General features: G+C 42.5%; 1 protein-coding gene across 1 annotated transcript in view; it reads left to right on the top strand.

Moving 5' to 3' along the window:
- GPR158 (G protein-coupled receptor 158) overlaps positions 1-23,904 on the top strand; it is a 351,987-nt gene that overhangs the window by 22,075 nt on the left and 306,008 nt on the right. Inside the window, exon 2 of the mRNA XM_007526494.3 lies at positions 19,190-19,295. Coding sequence (XP_007526556.2) covers positions 19,190-19,295 — 106 coding nt within the window. The remainder of the gene's footprint in view (positions 1-19,189; positions 19,296-23,904) is intronic.

Here is a 23,904-nt window from a genome sequence, read left to right on the forward strand (position 1 = left end):
TGTTGAGTTTGACAAGCTCTTTATATATTTTGGTTATCAAGCTCTTAGCTGATGTATGGCATGTAAAGATCTTCTTCCATTCTGTGAGAGGTCTCTTTGTTTTGGTAGTGGTTTCTTTGGCTGTGCAGAAGGTTTTTAATTTGATGTAGTCCCATTGACTTATTTTTTTATTTAGTCTTATTTGTAATTGGATTAATTTCATTGAAGATGCCTTTAAAAAAGCTTAGACAGAGAAGAGTTCTGCCAGCATTTTCCTCTAAGTATTTGATAGTTTCTGGTCTAACACCCAAGTCCTTGATCCACTTGGAATTTACTTTTGTGTTTGGTGAAATATAGTGGTTCAGTTTCATTCTTCTGTATATTTCAACCTAATTTTTCCAACACCATTTGTTGAAGAGACTCCTCTTTCCCCATTTAATAGTCTGAGCACCTTTGTCAAAGATTAGATGTCCATAGGTGTGGGGGCTTACTTCTGGGCTCTCAATTCTATTCCACTGGCCAGTGTGTCTATTCATGTTCTAGTACTAAGAAGTTTTGATTATAATGGCCCTATAATACGCAAACTGCTTGTTTTTATCTTCTAGATTCTATATGTCTTCTCCTACAAGTCTACCTCTTTGTTGCATGACAAGAGATCTTGATGTGTTTTAGACATTAGTTCCTTCCTGAGTTTGAATAGTACAGCACCATCCAATTTGTCACATTTAACTTACCATAACAGTTCCTTGCTCCCTGAACAAAATTTAAAAATATTTCTGATTCTGTTGGGTTGTTCGGAAATTCATGATGCATGCATACATATGAAAATATAGAGAAAAAATGCTATGACTTTTATGACAACCCAATATTTGCTTAATTAAAATCTTGTCTTAGGGGCTGTGTGGTGGCACCTCTGGTTGAGTGCACCTGTTACCATACATAAGGACCTAGGTTCAAGCCCCTACTCTCCATCTGCAAGAAGAAAGCCTCATGAGCAGTGAAGCAGGGCTGCAGGTGTCTCTCCTTCTCTCTATGTCTCTCTTCCCTCTCAATTTCTCTTTGTCTCTATTCAAATGAATGAGTAAATAATATTAAAAAATCTTGTCTTACCATTCATGCTTTTGTGTTTAATATGTCATCACGCAAAAATCCTCTTGACTACTAACCTACTTTATTTATTTATAAATAAAGTAGGTTAGTAGTGCTACTAGGGCTATCACTAGGGCTCAGTGCCTACATGAATCCTCTGCCCCCAGTGGCCATTTTTTCTTTCCTCTAGATAGATGATGAGAGACTGAGAAGGAGATAGGGACAGAAAGACCAATGAAGAGACACCACAGCACCACTCCACCAATTGCAAAGCTCCCCCTATCTCCCAGATTCAGGCACTTCCTTGTGGTAGACTGGGGCTTGAACTCAGGTCCTCTCATGACTACTCACTTAACATAATGTCTATTAATGTGATATTGGGGAATAAACTCAGGGCCTGAGACATGTGCAGTATGTTTGAGCAGTCTCCTCAGCCAAATTTTCTCTTATTTTTTTTTTTGAGAGAGAGACAGAGTGAGAAGAGATACTGTAGCACCAGTCCACCTTCTATGGAGCTTTGATGGTTCCATGCTGGGGCCCCACCCAACCTAGGGCCTCACTCAAGCACTCTCCCAGGTCACTTAGCATCTGACCCACCTACCTCCTAGTATCTTTCACTGTTCTTTGGTACCTGGAGTTCACCTTTGTGCATGGTGCTGTGTAGGGACCCAGTTATTATTATTATTGACATTATTATTATTATTTGCCTCCAGGGCTATTGCTGGGGCTCAGTGACTGCACTATGAATCCACTTCTCCTGGTGGCCATTTTTCTCCCCATTGTTGTTGTTGCTGTTATTCTTGTTGTAGTTGGGTAGGACAGAGAGAAACTGAGAGAGGAGGGGAAGACAGGTGGAGAGAAAGATAGACACCTGCAGACCTGCTTCACCACTTGTGAAGCGACTCCTCCCTCATGTAGGTTGGGAGCCAGGGTTCAAACCGGGATACTTGAGTGGGGCCTTGCATTTCGTACTATGTGTGTTTAACTTGGTATGCCACTGCCTAACCCCCCCCAGGTTATTATTTTTATCTATATAGTAAATCAGACCCCCAGGACTATTCTTCTATCATACACACTATGTCATATGTGTACATATCTATCTCTGAGTTTTTTTTTTTTATTTTTTATTTTCCTCCACTGCTTCCTGTCTGCTTTCCTGTCAGTATGATCCTATGCCATTACCATGATTAAGTGGCATATGTTAATAGTTACCTGGGCAAAGCCTCCATCTCCCCCTTCCTTTTTATACTCACAGCTTTTATTACTGTACTTTAAAGTAGGCTATCCCATTTTGCAGAAATTCACAGAGAACTTTGATTGGTTCTGTATTAAACTTATAGTACCATTTGATGGTAAGTGACATTTTTATTGCAGTCAACTATTCCCTTTCAGAGCATAAGACATCGCGCCGTTTATTGAGAGCATCTATTTTGTCTTCTACCAGTTTCAAAATTTATCTGTAGAGGTTTAGTTTATTCTTTATTAAGTTAGCTACTGGGGTATTTGTAACTGCTGTTGTTATTTCAAATGACATCTTTTCAGTTGTTTTTCTTTTTTATTAGAGATTATTGGCATAGAAAAGTGATATTGATTTTTGACTTGGTACACAATAATCTTGCTGAACTTTCCTTTTTTCTTTTTTTTTCTTTCTCTTTTTTATCTTTCTGGGGCTCCAACCCTCTAGGCTTCCCCCCCATATAGAGATAAAGACAGAAAGACAGAGAAAGAAAGGGAAAGGTATCATAGCTCCAAAGCTTCCTACAATGCAGTGTGGGCTGAACCCACATCTGAGTCTTGAGCACAGTACAGCAGGTTCACTGTCCAAGCAGACTATTTTGCTGGCCCCTGAACTTTCTTATTATTCTCATATTTGTTGGGCTTTACTGCTGGATATAGCATCTACAAATAAGGACATTTTAGTTTCTTCTGATTTTTTTTTTTTTTTCCCTCAAGGGTTATCACTGGGGCTCAGTGCTGGCACTACGAATCTGCTGCTTCTGGTAGCCATTTTTCCCTTTCAAATTTGTTTTATTTTACTTTATTTGATTGTACAGAGAGAGTGGAGGGGGAGATAGAGAAAGAAAGACAGACAGCTGCAGACCTGCTTTGCTATTTGTGAAACGACCCCCCCCGCACATGAAGGGCAGGGGCTCAAAACTGTCTCCTTGCCAGGGTCCTAGTGCTTAGTTACTATGTGCACTTAACAGGGTGGGTCACCACTCAGCCCCTTTTCTTCTGATCTCTACATATCATTTCTTTCTTTTTTTTCTTATAGAATTAGTGCTAACTTTCAGTACTATGTTAGAAAGAATTAGTAATAGAAAAGTATTAAGTAGTAGAAAGTCCTATAGAGTAGTATTAGTAATAGAGAGCATTCCTGAAAGAGAGTATCTTAAAGAAAAAGTAAAAAAAAATTTTTTTTAAGTACCATGTTGAGAGAACCAAGCTTTACCAAAGTAAGAATGTTTACAATTGAGAGTGGTGATCTGGAGCTTGAACCTATGTCCTTTCACACTGTAATGTATGTACCTTGCCAGATGTGCCAACACTTGGCCCTTGAACTTTAATCTGTAGGAGACTGGTAAACACTGACTTTTAGCAGGGAATTGTCAGGCTTGTGTATATATGTTTCAAAGATTGTGGGCAGTAATGTATGGTGCTTAGGCTTAGGATCCTTTGCTTGCATGTAGACTTCCTAAGTCTTGGAATGGGCACACTCAGTGTTATGCAAACTTTGTAAAAGAAAGATAGTTAACTTGCAGTCATTGTTTTCTACTATAACTTGTCCCCATTAGATTTCCCCAACTTGGCAGGATATATCTGGGAAATGGGATAAGGGGAAGTACAGGACTAGTTAGTCTGGATATATATAGCTTCTTCATAGGACATAGATGTTGGCAGGTCAATCCATACTTCCAGCCTACTTCTCCCCCTCCCCTCCCCGTAAGTCTGTTTATTGTCCCCTTCACCAAGAGATACGTATCTAGGTTGGGTAAAAATAACATCCAACAGGGGAAAAAAAAAGAATATTGCAAGCAAAAGCAAGTGTGCATTATGATCATTTTCATCTTTACCTAGTGGGGTAGGGCTCTGGAGAGGCTCTGTTCTGGGACACATTGCTGAAATTGTCTTTTTTTTTTTTTTTTTTTTTTTGAGTTTTTGATGTTTTGGGGGCACAGAAATATTCTGCAGCTCAGCCAAATAGTCAAGTAATATTATCATACTATATATTATTAGAGTATATAGAAAGAATATTATCTGCTCAATATTTCATTCTCTAGAAGCTATTTTGTTTTTGCTTTTCCTGGCGCTCACTACTCTGACCTCAAACCACTGACTCGCGCCCATCTCTACCCACGGGAGCTTCCCGGTGTCACGTGCTCACCGGATGTGGGAGCAGCACTTCCGCCCCAGAGACGCGCGTGCTCAGGGGACACAGTGCGCATGCGCACTGGGCTCTCGGCCAGGCGCCACCTGCTTCAGTGCAAGCTGGGGACAACCAAGGGTGACTGGCTGTCTCGCTCTGTCCCTTTCTGCTGCAGAGGTATTTTTCCCTCCAGAGAGAGCATGCTGTTCTCCATACCACCCGCAGCCTGTGCTGCCAGCGGCAGGAAGTCTCTGGCTCCTTCCCCAGGGCCCTGCAGGCCTCCAGGCTCCAAGGAGAGCCGCTAATGAACATGAGTCAGCGCTGGTTTCCAGCTGGTACCTGCTTGGCTCATTACCTGCGGAGGGTTTGCACGCAAGCCCTGGAAGAAGCTTTGACAGCTACCTTTAAAGCCCCCACCCTGACTGTTTGATGCCCAAATATGAACTCTGTATCAAGAGGTCAAACTTACAAGCATTCTGAGATACCCACTTCTCCAGCAAAGGGAAGAGGAATGGCAACCTCCACCTGGAGCCCAAGTTAGCATTCGTCTCCTGGCCAGAATGCTGGAAGATGCTAGGAGTCCCATCTTTGCCACTAAGCTCTGCCAGGGAAGCAAGACAGTTGAGGACAAGTTGACTTCAATTGCCACTAGCAACGGTGGAATAGGAAAACATGCCTTTGCAGGCTTATTTTTAGGTAGATACTTTTTTTTTTTGGATTAAAAAAAAATTATTTTAAAACGAGACATTAACAAAACCGTAGGATAGGAGGGGTACAACTCCACACAGTTCCCACCACCAGATCTCTATATCCCATCCCCTCCCCTGATAGCTTTCCCATTCTCTATCCCTCTGGGAGTATGGACCCAAGGGCATTGTGGGATGCAGAAGGTGGAAGGTCTGCAGACGCTTCTGTAGTTGCTTCCCCACTGAACATGGGCGTTGACTGGTCGATCCATACTCCCAGTCTGCCTCTCTCTTTCCCTAGTAGGGTGACTCTCTGGGGAAGCAGAGCTCCAGGACATATTGGTGGGGTCGTTTGTCCAAGGAAGTCTGGTTGGCATCATGCTGGCATCTGGAACCTGATGGCTGAAAAGAGAGTTAACATACAAATACAAACAAATTTTTGAATAATTATGGACCTAAAGGCTGGAATGGTGCAGATGAAGTGTTGGGGGTACTCACTGCAGACTACTGTGTACTTTTGCTTTCAGGTATATATATTTGCCCTCATTTATGGATACGTGTGAACATATGCTCTATCTCAGGGGACCTGGTCTATATCTAGGTTTTCAGACTTTGTTAGAAAGTGAACCGCCTGGAATGGAATTAGAGAATACTATGAAAGGAAAGGTCTCACCTGAATAATGAAGCTGAAGGGTTGTCATTCCACACCTGAAGTCTCTGGACACAGTCTTAGGTGAAGCATGTTGAGGTGGCACTCGTTGCGTTGATTAGGTTGGGATCAGTGGGTGTAATATTATTTGGTATGACTTGAGAGAAGCATACAGGAAAGCGTGCCCCACCCTAGAGATTCCAGGACTGGTGGAAATATAGGCTCTACAGTGGAAATGTGAGGTAACTGCTATCTTAGGGTTCAAGAAGACAATGGATAGTTATTGTTATCATCACATTATTTGGTAATTGGGTGGTAGATACATTTCTGACGTCTGTCAGAGAATTCCAGGGTGTCGTGGACTGCAGGCCACGTCACTGAAGAAGGTGACTAGTTGTTGCGAGTGTCAGTGGCAATTTGGACCTTGAATAGGGAGGCATTGGAGTTTACACGTCCCATTTAACTGAGGATTGACTTTCCTTCCTTTTCCTTCCACCAGTGATGAATCCAGGCCTTCACATATTCAGTACTAGTAGCAGCCTTCTCTGTCCATTTTTCTCTATCCCCGCCCCTTCTCTCCATAACTAGGGAAAAGCACTATAACTCCACCATTCGTGAAATGCCACTATCTATGGAGCCCGACCTGTTTTGGTTCTTGATGCTCTCATGTGATGGTGGGAATTGAACCCAGGACCTCACACAGGAAAGGCATTTGCTCTACCCAAACGGCAAACCTACCAGTACCCAGATGTTGACTACTTTTTAGGAAAAAAAGTTTAGGCCCAAGGAGACAGCATAATGGTTATGAAAAAGACTTCCATGCCTGAAGCTCCAAGGTACCAGCCTAATTCCTGGTATCACCATAAGCTAGAGCTGAGCAGTGCTCTGGTAAAAAAAAAAACACACACACACACACACACACACACACACACACACACACACACTCACACACACACTTTCTCTCTCTCTCTTGCTTCTCTCACCTCCTTTACATATTGAAGTTACCCACACCCCATTGTATTTCTTTGTTTTTTTAAAAGATTAAAAAGAGTTTTTAATATTTATTTTCCCTTTTGTTGCCCTTGTTTTTTGTTGTTGTAGTTATTATTGTTGTTGTTATTGATGTCGTCGTCGTTGTTAGATAGGACAGAGAGAAATGGAGAGAGGAGGGGAAGACAGAGAGGGGGAGAGAAAGACAGACACCTGCAGACCTGCTTCACCGCTCATGAAGCAACTCCCCCTGTAGGTGGGGAGCCTGGGGCTCCACTGGGATCCTTACTCTGGTCCTTGTGCTTCACACCACATGCACTTAACCCACTGAACAACCCCCCTTTTTTTGATAGAGACAGAGAAAGAAACCACAGCACTACAGCTTTCTTAGTGTTGTGGGGGCTGGGCTCAAAGCTGAGTCTTGCACATGGCAAAGCATCTGAGTAAGCTATGTCACTATCCCTTGTTGTGCTTTGTAAAATGAAGCACACCTTACTTGTTTACTATTTGTTGTTTGCTTAACACAATAAAGTTAAAAACCATGAAGGCACAGGTTTTTTTTTTTTGCCTCCAGGGTTATCTCTGGGGCTCTGTGCCTGCACTACGAATCTATTGCTCCTAAAGTTTATTTTTTTCCCTTTTGTTGCCTTTGTTGTTTATTATTGTTATTATTTTTTTTTTAGTGTTTACTAATGTATTTCAAGGGTCAAAACATATTTGCTTTATCACAAGCCCTCAACAAATGCATATTGAATGAGAGAATTAATTTGCAAGAACATACAATAATAGAGCCCAAAGGGACCTTCCATGACTCGCATGATCTATGGAACGCAGTTCTGTTGAAAGACCTGTCAATGAAGATGACTAGCAAATTAATTAGGCTAGACCTCAAATAATGGCTTTCTAAATCCCCCGAATTGGGTGTCTGCTTAGGTATTTTGTAAGTCCAAATCAACTTCTCTGAAGAATTTGTGAGTTTCCTATAGTATCGGGTGTTCTGAGATTTTGTGGTCACCTGAAGACTGAACTTGCGCATGTATCCTGGGTTATTTGGGTCACCAAATATTGACACGAGGTGTCTGTGTCCCTGTTTGCTTTGTGCCTCGTTTGAGTATGTGAGCACTGTGAAGTGTAACATCTTGTCAAAAATTAACAAGAAAAGAACAGGTGCAGCCTAAAAAGGTACATGACTCATTTGCCCCAAATGAAGCCCCACTGACATTAAGCCACTCTGTCAGAAGGCTGACTAGTAGTTTAAAGGAGATGAGAGAAAGGAGTCACAACATGGGGATAAAGCAGGCTTTAAACTAGCAGTTCCAAGAGATGACTTAGTTGTGCAAAGCATCATCATTGACCTTTTTTTCTTAAATTATTAGTGATTTAATGTTAATTTACAAAATTATAGGGTACTGGGTATAATTCTACACCTTTCCCACCATTGAGTTCTGTGCCCCCATTCCCTCCATTGGAAACTGCAGCAGTTCTCCCAAGGGCACAGATGTGGGATGACTATTATTTCTATCATTCTCTCTCTCAATTTATATATATTTGCCCATTTTTTCAATGCCCATTTTTCTAATTTTTTTCTATTTATATATATTTGCCCCCCTTTTTTCTTCTATTTTTGCCTCCCTGGCTTCTCTTCTTTTCTAAGTCACACTTGCTCCAGTGCTACTTCCAAAGGTCCTTCTTTCTGTCCTCTTCTGTCTCCGGGTCCTGAATTCTTTATGGGATGCAGAAGGTGGGAGTACTGGCTCCTGTAATTGCTTCTCTACTGGACATGGATGTTGGCAGGTGGGTCTATACGCCCAGCCTATTTCTATATTTCCCTAGAGTGGCAGGGCTCTGGAGGAATGAGGTTCCAGGACACATCGGTGAGGTCGTCCGCCCAGGGAGTTCAGGATGGAATCATAGGTAGCATCTGCAAGTTGGTGGCTGAAAGGCAGTAAGATATAAAGCAGGACAAAGTGTTTTAATAAACAGAAATCAAAAAGTAGGAATAGAACAGATGAGCTAGGGATATTGGGATGGAAAGAAGATAGGAGTCTATTTTAGGTATGTTGCTAGGGGCCCATGACTTCAGTTAATTTTTGCCTAAGCTTGATAGCTAACATTCAGGTGGACTAAAAATATTCTCTGAAAAGATAGTGTCAGAATTAAGAATAGAATTAGAAAGCTGAAGTAGGGTAGAGATTAGCTCCCAAACTTGAAGAAATTATTTAAATACAATTAACTGTTTGCCTCATTGATCTGACCTAGGGCCCGTATATATTCACATTTAACACAGGAGCCTGTGTAATCTCTTTAGATCCTGCCAATTTGAGCTTGAGGTTCATGGTTGCAGCTGGGAATATGCTAGGCAGTACTCATTTCAGGACCAGTCTTCTTTGAGTGGGGCAGTCCTTATCTTTGCTCCATTACAGTGGGGGTAGAGTCCTTGAGAGGCCCACAAAAGGTCTTTTGATGATGGTCCTGTTGGAAGTGACCAGTGATGATGGAGAGAGGGAGCTATTAGAGGTCTAGGCCCATATTGGCTACGGGGGAATCCAAGAATCCCCTGACTAGGACCCCAGATTTGGGGTAGCCTGATATTGACCCAAAAGACCATCATTAGGTGAACTAGTTTCTTGCCCTTATCCAGCTTTTGTAGTCCTTTCTTTATCTGATAAGCTTAGACTTTCTCCCAGTTGTTAAAGCATTCATTGAGTGACATTTCTTGTATAAAAACTGCTATTAGGTTTATAGTGTCTGGCCTCAAGTTAACGAGAAGATAGATCTAGGGTTTTAGTGTGGTCTAAGTTAACCTTAAGTTTTACTGCATTTACTTGGTTGATGATTCTAGTAAAAGTTGTCATAGGGACAGTAATTGTCCTTAAATAAATATATATATATATAATTGTCCATATATATATATATATTTACCAGTACATCTTTTGGCCAATTGTATACAGGATTTCTTCTAAAGATTATCAAGGGGTGACAATAATGCAGATACTGTCAGAATAGATTAGAAGATATATCTTACTTTCTCTTGTGTAGTGAGTTGAGTAGATAGAATGTTTGAGGGAAGTGAAGTAGGAGATATGAGGAGGGTGTCTAAGCCTAAGTAGTAAATATTTGATTAGACAATTTATGGTTCCTTTATAGGCCTTTCTACTTGCTTGCTGAGTTTATTAGATCTAAGTCTAATCACAGAGGACTATTAAGCACTTTCACTTTGAAGTATATTTGCCCCCTAACTTATGGATATGTGCATACATGAACCCAGTCCAGTAGGCCCTGGTTATATCTAGGGTCTAACTTTATTAGAGAGTGAGCCATTTGAAATGGAACTCGATAGTCTCATGTGATAGGAAAGGTCTCACTGGATTGTTGGGGTTGGAAAGTTGACATCTCAGGCTTGGCATCTCTGGATACAATTAGAAACCAAGAGGCAGTGGCAGCATAATATGGCATGATGGTACTGGTTGCATTGATGTGGTTGAGGCAGTATAACAGGGTAAAGGATCAAGAGGAGAGGTATCAAGAAATACAAAGCACCAGATGTTCCAGGACTAGGAGAAATACAGATTTTTTTTTATTTATTCCCTTTTGTTGCCCTTGTTGTTTTATTGTTGTAGTTATTATTGTTGTTGTTGTCGTTGTTGGATAGGACAGAGAGAAACGGAGAGAGGAGGGGAAGACAGAGAGGAGGAGAGAAAGATAGACACCTGCAGACCTGCTTCACCGCCTGTGAAGCGACTCCCCTGCAGGTGGGGAGCCGGGGTTGGAACCGGGATCCTTATGCCGGTCCTTGTGCTTTGCGCCACCTGCGCTTAACCCGCTGCGCTACAGCCCGACTCCCAGAAATACAGATTTTAAAGAGAATGGGAAACTTGCAGTTTAGAGTTTAAGAAGGCAATAGATAATTATTATTATTACTTGTGATCTTGGATTTACTTTGAAAATCCGACAGGATTTACCATATCATACTTGATCTCACCATGCTTCATCTCATGTATTGCTATCTACAAATAACTATACCTTAGATAGTGATAGGACCAGTGGATCTGTCTGGTCTAAGTGTGAAGGTAATTTAGTAGTTGACAAAAAAAGTTAGTTTTAGAAATGCTTAGTCAGTTTAAACCCAGTGTTAGAATTCAATCAGTTTACAAATTTGAAACATTAAGTGCTTAGACTAAGAGAATATATACTCAAACTAAAATCTAGGCAGTTAAAGAACTTGAGACATAGGGACTGGGTGGTAGTACACCAGGTTAGGTGCACAAAGTAGGAAGCACAATGATCCGGCTCCCCACCTGCAGGGGAGTTGCTTCACAAGCGGTGAAGCAGGTCTGCAGGTGTCTCTCCCCCCTTTCTGTCTTCCCCATCTCTCTCAGTTTATCTCTGTCCTATCCTATTTAAAAAAAAGGCCTCCAAGAGTAGTGAATCCATAGTATAGGCACTAAGCCCCAGCAATAACCCTGGAAGAAAAAACAAACAAACAAACAAACAAACATACCTTGAGACATGCAATTTATTTTCCCCTGACATATAGAATAGGGATTTATAACATTATAAGCTAATAGGAGTATAGTTTAACACCATTCTCACCACCAAAGGACTGTGTCTCTATCTCTATCCCCCTATGGGGGACCTGATAATCCACCCCCCCCAGTCTTTTACTTTGGTACAATACTTCAAACCCAGTCCAAATTCTTCTTTGTGTTTTTCCTATCTGTTCTTATTTATCAACTTCTGTTTATGAATGGAATCATCCTATACTCATTCTTTTACTGGCTTATTTCACTTAACGTGATTCCTTGAAGCTCTATCTAAGATGGAGTGAAGAAGGTGCATTCATCATTCTTAATAGTTGAGTAGTATTCCATTGTGTATCTAGACCATAATTTTCTCAGCCACTCATCTGTTGTTGGATGCCTGGGTTTCTTCCAGGTTTTGGCTATTACAAATTGTGCTGTTATGAACATAGGTATACACAAATCTTTTTGGATGGGTGTGTCGGGTTCCTTAGGCTATATCCCCACTAGAGGGATTGCCTGGTCATGGGGTAGGTCCACTTCTAACCTTCTGAGAGTTCTCCAGACTGCTCTACATAGGAGTTGGACCAATTGCCATTCCCACTAGCTGTGCAGGAGGGTTCCTTTGTCACCACAACCTCTCCAGCATTTGTTGTTGCTAGTGTTTCTGAGGTATGGCATTCTCATGGGGTGAAGTGGTCTCTCATTGTTGTCTTTATATCATCAGTGTTTTTTTTTTTTTTGCCTCCAGGGTTATTGCTGGGGCTCGGTACCTGCACCATGATTCCACTACTCCTGGAGGCTTTTTTTTTTTCCCCTGTTTGTTGCTCTTGTTGTTTTATCATTGTTGTGGTTATTGCTATTGTGGTTGTTGAAGTCGTCATTGTTGGATAGGACAGAGAGAAATGGAGAGTGGAGGGGAAGACAGAGGGGGAGAGAAAGAGAGACTCCTGCAGACCTGCTTCATCACCTGTGAAGCAAATCCCCTGCAGGTGGAGATCATCAGTGTTTTTAAACCCATTCATTGGGGAAACTGACGATCCTTCCTAGCCGACTGAATCCACATGGATCCCAGTCACTTTCAAAGCCATTAACTGGCTACGGAAGAAGGGCAAATGCTAGAAGAAGAATGAATAATTTCAACTTAAATCTTGTTATCTTTATAATTGGAAATTCTATGATGTTTTTACTTTTTATTTTATTTTTATTTCTTATTTTGGAACTAGGAGAGCTATAACATACAATGTTTGAGCCATTCTTTTGTTGGTGTGTATTGAATAATGTGTAACAAAAATAATCTAAGGGTCGAGCAGTGGTGCACCAGGCAGCATGCACACATTGCCATGTGCAGATCCCTACTTAAGGGGTGGGGATTGGGGGGGTTTCAAGGGTAGTGAAGCAGTGCTATGGGTTTCACTCTCCCTTTACATCTCTCTTTCCTCTCTCAATCTTCTCTGCCCTGTTAAATGAAAGAAAGGGCAAAAGGCTGGGAGGTGGCACACATGGTTAAGTGCAGGTATTACCATGCACAAGAACCAGGGTTACTGCACAAGCAGTGAAGCAGGTCTGCAGTTGTCTTTCTCTCCCCCTCTCTGTCTTCCTCTCCTCTCTCCATTTCTCTCTGTCCTATCCAACAACAACGACATCAATAACCACAACGACTGTTAAACAACAAGGGCAACAAAAGGGAAAATAAATAAATAAATAAATATAAAAAGATAATATGATAAAAAAGTAAAAAAAAGTGTGTGGGGGGGATAAAATGATCACCAAGAGCTGTGGACTCATCATGCAGGCACTGAACTCCAGTAATAGCCAGGGAGAAAATGTTAAGTTTAAGTGGGAGATAAGGAGAAACTGGGGATTGTACTTATTCTCGTGGGTTTTGGTGAGACAGTTATACTTTACTGAAGTGAAACGACTCACGTGTAAAAGGACATCACGCAGTTTCAGGATTCAAAAGACAGGCCACAGAACATTTATTTCAGTAAAGCCCTGGTGTAGCAGGGCAGTGTAGGACAGTGGTGCTGCTTCTGCTGCTGGTGATCAAGAGAAGGGAAGGCACTTTCTTAGCAAGGAGACTGGCTGGACAAGATGGAGGAATTTTACGTAATGTCAAGCTTTCTTAGCACTTGTGCTCTTGGCTTTATTTTTGAATCTTCTGCCTTTGTAACTTTTTTGCAATGGTTAAGTGAAATGCAGACTTTCTAGGCCTAGATTTAAAAGCAAAAAAAAAAAAACCAAAAAGCTCAGCAGTGTTTCTATAGATTTTGGGAAATCTTGTTGGTTATGGGACACTGGGAAGCCTGAAGTAAGTTCAGGTCATTAGGGTGCAATAGCATAAGGTCTAATCAAGTCCTTCCTTATCTCCCCTACTCGCACTTTCTCAAGATCAGACAGTTCTTCTAGCGTTTGCCCTTCTTCCGTAGCCAGTCAACAGCATCAGGTTGAGCCTGATGTAAAGTTTCGAGACCTCCTTTGAATCTGGAGAGGTGGCAGTCATTGACTATGTGGGTCATAGTCTGTCTGTAGCTGCAGGGGCAGTTTGGGTCGTCTCTGGCTCCCCAGCGATGGAACATAGCGGCGCACTGGCCATGGCCTGTTCGATAGCGATTGAGGAGAGCCCAATCATAACGTGCTAGGTCAAAGCCGGGTTGACGCTTGCAGGGGTCTGTGATGAGGTGTTTGTTCTTTACCTCAGCTGACTGCCAACTCTGTTTCCAAGAGACTGGAACAGAGAAGTTCAGTGTAGGTGTAGGGGACCAGATTGGGTGACGAGACGTCAAGTGTTGGACAGGGTGGGCGAAGATATCCGCGTATATTGGCAGGTCTGGTCGAGCGTAGACATGGGAAATGAACTTAGATGATGCCGCATCCCGACGAATATCTGGCGGGGCGATGTTGCTAAGAACTGGCAGCCATGGAACCGGGGTGGAACGGATGGTTCCAGAAATTATCCTCATGGAGGAATATAATTTCGAATCGACCAAGTGGACATGGGGGCTACGGAACCATCCTGGGGCACAGTATTATGCAGTGGAATAGTATAATGCTAGAGATGATGATCGTAGTGTGGAAGCGCTCGCGCCCCATGAGGAGCTGGCCAGTCTTGCAATGATGTTATTCCTCGCACCCACCTTTGCTGCAGTTTTTATGAGATGTTCGTGAAATGACAGAGTGCGATCGAGAGTAACGCCAAGATAGACTGGCTGGGCTTCATGCCGGATTCTCGTATCGCCAAGCTGCACATTAAGCTCACGCAAGGCCGAGGCATGGTGTAGATGGAAAACAGATGATACCGTTTTTGCAGTGCTAGGGATTAGTAACCATTTTTTACAGTAATCAGATATCAGAGACATGTCTTTCATGAGTGTTTCCTCGAGGATGTTGAACTTGGATGCCTGAGTTGCACAGCAGATGTTATCGGCGTAGATGAACTTCCTTAAAGAAGTTTCTGGAAGGTCATTGATGTAAATATTAAATAGCGTAGGAGCCAGAACAGAGCCCTGGGGGAGGGCACTTGAGACAAGTCTCCATCTGCTAGACTTGTGACCCAGATGCACCCGGAATCTTCTGTTTTGGAGAAGAAACAATATAGTGTTGGCCACCCATGGAGGCAGGCATCTTGAGATCTTGACTAGGAGACCACGGTGCCAGACCATGTCATAGGCTACTGTGAGATCAACAAAGACAGCACCCATCTTTAAATTCTTCTGGAATCCATTTTCAATGTAAGTTGAGAGGGCCAGGGCTTGTTCGCAGGTAGATCTTCCTGGGTGGAAACCAGCCTGGGCGGGTGATAGGAATTTCTCTGTAAGATGAGAAGTACGTGACAGAAGCAGCCTCTCAAGGAGTTTGTAACACACGGAGGGGAGAGAAATTGGTCTATAGCTGGTGGCCAGTGTTGGGTCTTTCTTTGGTTTCAAAACCGCTATAATCTTCGCACAACGCCAAACTTTGGGCATAGACTCAGATTCCAAGATGTGGGACAGGAATGAAGCGAGCCACTTCTTTGCCGCGGGACCCAGGTTAAGAATGAGTTCTGGGGTGATGTTATCATAGCCAGCAGCTGTTCCCGGTTTAACCCTCTTCAAAGCGTCTTCCAGTTCAGACAGTGTAAAGGGAGAGAGTTTTGGAGATGGACAAGATAACCGGAAGTGGGATGACCACTCATGGGAAATTTCTCTTTTCCAGACTGGGTCGATCTTAGCACGTCCAACTTGAGTTAGGTGACTGGCCACTGAGTTTGGAGATACGGGAGGATGGGAGACGGGAGGGGGGTGGCTACCGGCACCCAGTCTGTGAAGAAGCTTCCAGGCCTTCCTACTTGAGTGGGTGAAGTTCAGACTTTCCGTGAGTTGTTGCCAGCGGGCTTGGCGTGCTGCATCCAGGGAGGCAATGAGAAGGTCAGCCACATCTGGGTCGCCCGACTCATCATACTGCTTTAGTAGTTGCTCGCATTCAGCATCAAGACAAGGCGTATAGTTAGCACGTCTCCCACGAGGAATGGTTTGGGAAGCTGCTTTGAAGATGGCTTGGTGGAAGCGCCTGTAGGAATCTTCAGAGGGGATAGAGTTAATTGGAATTGCAGGAATAGATTTGTTGGTAAGATCACTGAACAGACGCCAGTTTGCTTTCCGAAAGTTCCATCTTAGTTTCTCTGAGCATAGAATCAGTGGGAGTTGGAGACCAATGTGGATGATAGCTGGGCGGTGGTGATGACTGTGCGGGAAGATCTTGAGAACTTGTCTCGTAGCGGGAAAGGCTTGGCCGTTGACTGTGCTAATCCAGCACAGGTCGGGTGACGAGTCTTTATTCCATCTAGCACTGTGAAAAGAGCCTGGCTGTTTGGGATCATATAATAGGTAGAGGTCATTCGCTGAAGCCCAGTCGGCTAAGATAGAGCCGTTAGCACGAGTGGAGGAATATCCCCAGTCTTGGTGATGACTATTAAAGTCTCCAACGTAAACGGCTGGGTGATTCAGGCTAGGCAGGACCTCGTTATCCCATGAGGCACTGGGAGGCTTATATATGTTGACGAGCTGAATAGTTCCAATAGTAATGGAGTCGTAGAAGGTCGAAGAGACCGTATGGTAAATGTCCGCAAGACACGATTTGGCGTAGATGGCTCGGCCATGTTTAGGATGGAGATTATAGCATATTAAATCGAATCCACTGATGGTGAATCGAGCAGCTTCATCGACTGCTATATATGTTTCTTGTAGGCAGATAACATCTGCCTGATGTTGAATCGCCAATTGACCAATAAGAACGCATTTGGCAAAGGACAGCCCCTCAACATTAAGTTGGAGGACTCGAAGAGCAGGACCAACAGCTTGAAAGCTGGCAGGAGCTGCTTGTTGCTGGCTTTGAAAGTGACTGGGATCCATGGATTCAGTCGGCTAGGAAGGATCGTCAGTTTCCCCAATGAATGGGTACTCACGAGATGCACCACGGGAAGGTCGATCCAATGCATCCCAAGATCAGACAGTGGGAAGTAGGAGTAGGAAGAGATGGGATGAAGGCTTTGCTGTGTTGTATACTTTAATAGAAAGGTACCAGGAATAGCTATTATTCCAGCATCAGCTTTGCTGACATTCTAGTATTTAGTTAACCATCAGATATTTCTTGAATGCTTACTAAGTTCCTGCCTCAGGACATTTAACACTATAGAGTCCCTGCCCTTAGGATTTATGTGAAGTGATTACTTGTTGATTCTGTTATATTCTGTCTCTACCTTCACCTGCTTGGTACACATTAGTTAGAACATAGGCAATTTGAAAAACAAAAACCTTGATATTTAAAATTTTTTAAAATTTATTTAAAAAAGGAGACATTAACAAAACCATAGGATAAGAGGGGTACAACTCTGCACAGTTCCCACGACCAGAACTCCATATCCCATCCCCTCTCCTGATAGCTTTCCTATTCTTTAACCCTCTGGGAGTATGGGCCCAAGGTTATTGTGGGATGCAGAAGGTGGAAGGTCTGGCTTCTGTAATTGCTTCCCCGCTGAACATGGGCCTGCCTCTCTCTTTCCTTAGTGGAGTGGGACTCTGGGGGAAGCAGAGCTCCAGGACACATTGGTGGGGTTTTCTGTCCAGGGAAGTCTGGTTGGCATCATGCTAGCATCTGGAACCTGGTGGCTGAAAAGAGAGTTAACATACAAAGCCAAACAAATTGTTGAACAGTCATGGACCTAAAAGCTGAATAGTGCAGATGAAGTGTTGAGGGTCCTCCATTTGTAGATAGCTAGTAGGCATATTTTAGTTATATTTCAAAGGGTCTGTAGCTATACTAGTTTTTTTTTTTTTATTTCCTCTGAGGCTGAAATCTGATATGCAGGTGGATACAAGTTATTGTCTAGGGACAATGGTTGGAAAAGGACCAGAAAGCTGGATCAGGGAAGAGAGTTGCTCCCTAATATGGGAAAGGGATATAAATATTGTTGTAAACCCCATTGATTTGATTTGGTCTGGGGACCATATTCAACTTAGGAGCCTATGTGACCTCTGCATCCCTACAGATCTGAGCTCACATTTTGTGGTCATGAGTAGGAAGATTCCAAGCTGCCCCAGTATCGACCCATCTTCCTCAGGTGTAGCATAGAGTATGTTGTCCATCCTCCTTTTGGAGGATGGAACATTCTCTACCATTTTTTGATCCAAGTTGAGGGCAAGGTCCTATGAGTGGCCCACAAAGTGGTCTATTTTGTTGTTCCTGATAGAAATGACCGGACTGGTAACAATGGAGAGAGGGATTTATTTGAGGTCTAGGCCCATCATGTCTGTTTGGGAATCTCAGGACTCCCTGAATAGGGCCCCAGCTGATGGGGTGGCCTGATAGTGACTAAAGAGTCATCGTTAAAGTATGCCAGTTTCTTGCCCTTATTCAGCTTTTGCAGTCCTTGCTTTGCTAAGGTTAGCTTTGGAGTGAGTGAGAGAATTAGGAATACTTCCTAACAGGAAGTAGGTGAGGAGGGTATCTAAGTCTAAGTAGACACTATTTCATTAGGAACTTTATACTGACTCACTATAGACTATTAAGTACTTTTGCTTTCAGGTATATATTTTGCCCTAGTTTATGGCTACATGTGAACATACACTCTATCTCATGGGACCTGGTCTATATCTAGGTTTTGGAACTTTGTTAGGAAGTGAACTGCCTGGAATGGAATTAGAGAATACTATGAAAGGAAAGGATTCACCCGAGTGATGAAGCTGAAGGGTTGTCATTCCACACCTGAAGTCTCTGGACACAGTCTGAAGTGAAGCATGCTGAAGTGGTACTCGTTGCGTTGATTAGGTTGGGATTGGTGGATGCAATATCATTTGGTATGAATTGAGAGAAGCATGCAGGAAAGTGCACCCCACCCTAGAGGTCCCAAGACTGGGGGAAATACAGGTTCTATAGTGGAAATGTGAGGTTCCTGCTATCATAGGGTTCAAGAAGACCCTAAGTTATAGTTATTATTATAATCACATTATTCGGTAATTGGGTTAACTTTGAAAAATCCCTTTGTTAGGATTTGCTGTATAATACCCAACATCACCATAATTTATGTCCTTTGACATTATTTGTATATAGCTATGCCACCGGTTGCTTCTATTTTCCCTGGTCTAAGCTTTTGAGAGAGTCAACATATCAAAGACTCAGCCTATGTATTAAAAATACTCAGTCTGTGCTTTAAAAAGTTTGAGACATACAATCAAATTTTCCCCTCTCATATTAATTAGTGATTTATATTACTACAAATTAATAGGAGTATCCGTAAACACCATTCCCACCACCAAAAGACTGTGTCCCATTCTACCCCCCCCCCACCACTTTGTCTGCTTTTTCCAGATTAGTATATAGCTTTAGAAAAACACTTGGAGTTTAATTAATTTCTTCTTTTTTTGTTCTTAAGGGGTGTCATGAAAGTTGACGTAAATCTTCAGAAAGTGGACATTGACCAATGTTCAAGTGATGGCTGGTTTTCAGGAACTCACAGATGTCACCTTAACAATTCAGAGGTAAGAGCATGGAAATAAAACAATACCTTCTGAAATCAGGGGCAAAGAAATAGAAAACTTTATAATCCAGTGTGCATGTGTGTGGGTAAGTGAACTAGAGGCTGGGAAGGTATCTGTGCAATTCTGTTCATGGTTAAAGGAGCTAAAGGGGGATACAGCATAGCATTTGTGCAAAATAATTGCTCATTTGGGGGACTGAAAAAAGGCTTCATCTAAACTGATGTCTGAAGCTTGACTTCAAAGACTGACCCTAGTCTTCAAAACGGGCTGGAAGTTAAAATAGCCCTAAGTGAGAAGCCAGTCCTAGGAGGTCTACTGGATTCTATATGTTTTTAGAGAATATAGTGTTCATTGGAACATTGATGGTGTTCATTCAGACTCACCACCATCTGCTAGAAAATCAATAGGGAAACTAAGGCAGGAAAAACACAAAAACAAGGACTCAAAATGTATATGGGAATCTGGAAAGGAAGTGTGTGTATTGGTTTATGTTTTTTCCAGTTTTTGATTCATAGTTAGGCTTGGTTTTATGAGACTGGCTGGTGAGGAACTAGCACAGAGATGATATTCCTGGAAAGGAGACTATTTATCTTGTGTAGTTTCTGTGAGGAAATGCAATGACACCCCTATTTCCTTTCACTAATGCAGCACTGCGCTACTGAAATGGTATGAAACAAGTGTAAAAATAAATGCTCAGTTAGCCCGGGTTGGGGTGCATGGATTAGTAAGGGACATCTGCTTGGCTTAAATAGAGAAGATGGTTTCATATAAATGTAATCTGTTTTCTTTTTTATTATAATTTTTTATTTATAAAATGGAAACACCGACAAGACCATGGGATAAGAGGGGGTACAATTTCACACAGTTCCCACCACCAGAGCTCCATATCCCATCCCCTCCCCTGATAGCTTTCCTATTGTTTATCCCTCTGGGAGTATGGACCCAGGGTCATTATGGGGTGCAGAAGGTGGAAGGTCAGGCTTCTGTAATTGCTTCCCCGCTGAACATGGGCATTGGCAGGTTGATCCATACTCCCAGCCTCTCTCTCTCTTTCCCTAATGGGGCGGGGCTCTGGGGAGGCAGAGCTCTAGGACTCATTGGTGGGGTTGTCTGTCCAGGGAAGTCTGGTTGGCATCATGACAGCATCTGAAACCTGGTGGCTGAAAAAGAATTAATATATACAGCACAACAAATTGTTGACTAATCATGAACCTAAAGGCTGGAATACTGCAGATGAAGATTTGGTGTCTCTATTTTGGAAAAAGCTAGTAGGTCTATTTTAGGTATATTCCAAGGAGCCCATGAATGTATTAGTTTTTGCCTGAGCCTGACATCTGATGTGCAGGTGGATTCAAGTTATTGTCTAGGAGAGAAGATGTCATGGCTGGAAAAAAGGCTAGAAAGCTGCATCAGGGAAGAGAGTAATTCCCTAATATGGGAAAAGTGATAAATATTGTTGACTGTAAACCCCATAGGTCTGATCTGGGGCTAATATTCAGCACGGAGCCTATGTAGCCTCTGCATCCCTGTAGGTCTGAATGCACATTCTGTGGTCACAAGTGGAATGTTCCAGGTTGCATCTGTTATCTTTAATTTGAACTTCCCCCCTTGCTGAAAATTGTTTATGGTATAATGTTAAGGCTGGGCATTTGAAAACAGAAGGAAATGTAACTACAAGCCACCACAAATACACAGGGACACAGATGTACACATGTATACATGTAGTATTTATGTTGATCGCATGTTTCCTATGTGAGCCCCACATACCCTAACACACACATAGTACACGTGTTCCACACACATACCATTCCTCAAATAATCTTCCATAGATATCTCACCTGCTCTGTACTCACCACTGTACCTCTAGCAGTCTTCCTACTCCCCGACAACAGCCCTCAACCAGCTGGTCCCTCTATCCCTAGAAATCCCTGTCATCTCCTGTATCCCTCCCCTGTCCCCGTGACCACCCCACCTCCTCAATACTCCACCCACCTCTTCACACACCTCCTCACAGGGCTCACCTCTGCTCCCCCCAAGTGGGACCTAGTCATTGAAGCGTGGTGTTTCTTTTCTTTTCTTGTCAACTCAGAAAAAGTTAAGATCCCTTGTGTCACCCTTTTGCTTATTTGTCCTGATGGTTTTGCATGTATCTGAGACTCTACTTCCCTTGGCCTTGCTAGAGATAGGGATTCTCATCACTGGCCTGGTAAGTGGCCAGCCTGATTATACACTCCATGCCAATGGCACGCAACTACCTAGCTTGGTCTTTTAGCCAAATGGAACTTTTCCTGGATGGATGGGTGTCACACTGTGGATATTAATCTGTATTTGCTCCTGTCTGTGTGGCTTTCTTTCACCAGTGCATTATGTGGTTCAGTAAGCAGTTTGTTTAGGAACTAGGAGATATTTATTTTGGTTTCTTCCAGTGATGCCACTGGCCTCTAATATTCTCAGTGTAATTTTGTTTCTTTCAATAGCCTCTCTCTTTATGGGACTGGATGACAATATTGGGAAGAACATTTTACTTTTTGGAAGATGAGTTTATTTTCACGGCATCAGTTTTATTACTTTTCTGCTTCTGTTTTGTTATGATTTCAAATAAAGTACGTTATTTCAAGATTAAAATATTATCCCCCCCGTCTAGTTAATTAAGATTGAGCTGTGGAACTTGGGGATTCTATGTGGAAACATTGTATTGATTGGATTCCTATAGGGAAAACAGAAAAAAGCCTATCCTGTAGTATAGCCTGTATTTTAATGAATGCCATTCAATATTAAAAAAAAAAGCACACAACAAACATTAAGCCAACATGATGCATTTTTTTGGACTTAGCTGTGAGCTTCTTTTACCCACTTTCTCCTTTCCTTGTCTAAATAGTGGAGATAAGAGATCTTGGTGTCCTGGACTAAGCCAAGGAGGCTGTTGGCAGACGACTTATACAGGGTTGCCCTGCAAATCCTACCCAGGTTTGTGTGAGATTTCTCTGGAAGCTGTAGCTGGCTACCCTAGGCATATACCACAAACAGCTCCACACTATATGCTCAGCCCAGTGGCAAAAAAGAATCTTTTGACTACTTCCTCTCTCTGATGTGAATTAGAGACTGGGACTGTCTTCCTTTAAAACTGTTGATTGTGCAAGAAAAGTCTCTGTCCACAGCATTGCCCATCCACACAACTTCTCCTCTGTCCCACCCACAAATCTTGTGTTGGACCCCTGAGATCAGCACAGAAACTGGCTTACTTGGGGGAACTATTTGACGGACTTCATCTTTGTGGATATGTCTTGAACATTTGTACCGTTATCAACAAAAATACTTCCACGTTCCCTGCACTTTTTTTTTTTTTGCCTGATGCTTTGCACTAGTATAAATACTAGAAGGAATTACAAAAATTAGTTATCACTGAGGAAAAAATTTTACTTAAAATACGTACAGTAGTAGCTGGAGAGATAACTCAGTGGTAGGGCACCTGTTTTGCCTTGTGTGTGTCCTGGGTTCAAGTTCCTGTCACACCATATGGGAGTACTAGGAGACCGGAGAAGTCTCAGTGCTGCAATGTTTCTCCCACCTCTGTCTCTTATCTGTTTTTCTTTCTAACTGAAAAAGTTGGCCCGAAGCAGTGGAATCATACATATGCAAAGCCACAGCAATTCCAGGAATATTTTTTTCCAGGGACCAAAGAGATATCTTACTGGGTACATCACCTGCCATGCCACACGTGTGACCCAGGTTCAAACTCCTGTACCAAGTGTGAGATGCCACAGCACCAGGGGAAACTGGTACTATGGTGTCTCCATCTCTCTGTGATTCTGTCTGAAAAATGAAGAAAATGAAAAAGTTGGCCCAAGAGAGATGGAATTGCACAAGAAAAAAAAATTCAAAGTCACAGTCACAATAGATTAATAATAAATATTTATTGCAGTATGTTGGCTTTTTCAGCTTCCAAAGTGTCTTAGAGCAGAGTAGTTAATCTGATGTTGGAAACATCAGATAAATGACATATGACCTGTGTCAAGGGCCTCAGTTGCATCTTAGAAAGGCACGGATTGGCTTGTAAGGAATATCATCTCACTCTTCTTCAAGTCATTACTCCTGTGAGAATGTCATTCATCAGAAAAGATAGCAGCAACAAATGCTGGAGAGGTTGTCGAGGTCAAAGGAACCCTCCTGCACTGCTGGTGGGAATGTCAATTGGTCCAACCCCTGTGGAGAGCTTTTGGATAACTCTCAGAAGGCTAGAAGTGGACCTACCCTATGATCCTGCAATTCTTCTCCTGGGGATATGTCCTAAGAAACCCAACACACCCATCCAAAAGATTTGTGTATACCAATGTTCTTAGCAGCACAATTTGTAATAGCCAAAACGTGGAAGCAACCCAGGTGTCCAACAACAAATGAGTGGCCGAGCAAGTTGTGGTCTATTTACACAATGGAATACTACTCAGCTATTAGAAATGGTGACATCACCATTTTCAGCCCATCTTGGATGGAGCTTGAAGAAATCATGTTATGTGAAATAAGTCAGAAACAGGAGGATGAATATGGGATGATCTTACTCTCAGGCAGAAATTGAAAAACAAGATTAGAAGAGAAAACACAAGTAGAACCT

Source organism: Erinaceus europaeus, chromosome 6, assembly GCF_950295315.1.
Source record: "Erinaceus europaeus chromosome 6, mEriEur2.1, whole genome shotgun sequence".
NCBI classification, from domain to species: Eukaryota; Metazoa; Chordata; class Mammalia; order Eulipotyphla; family Erinaceidae; genus Erinaceus; species Erinaceus europaeus.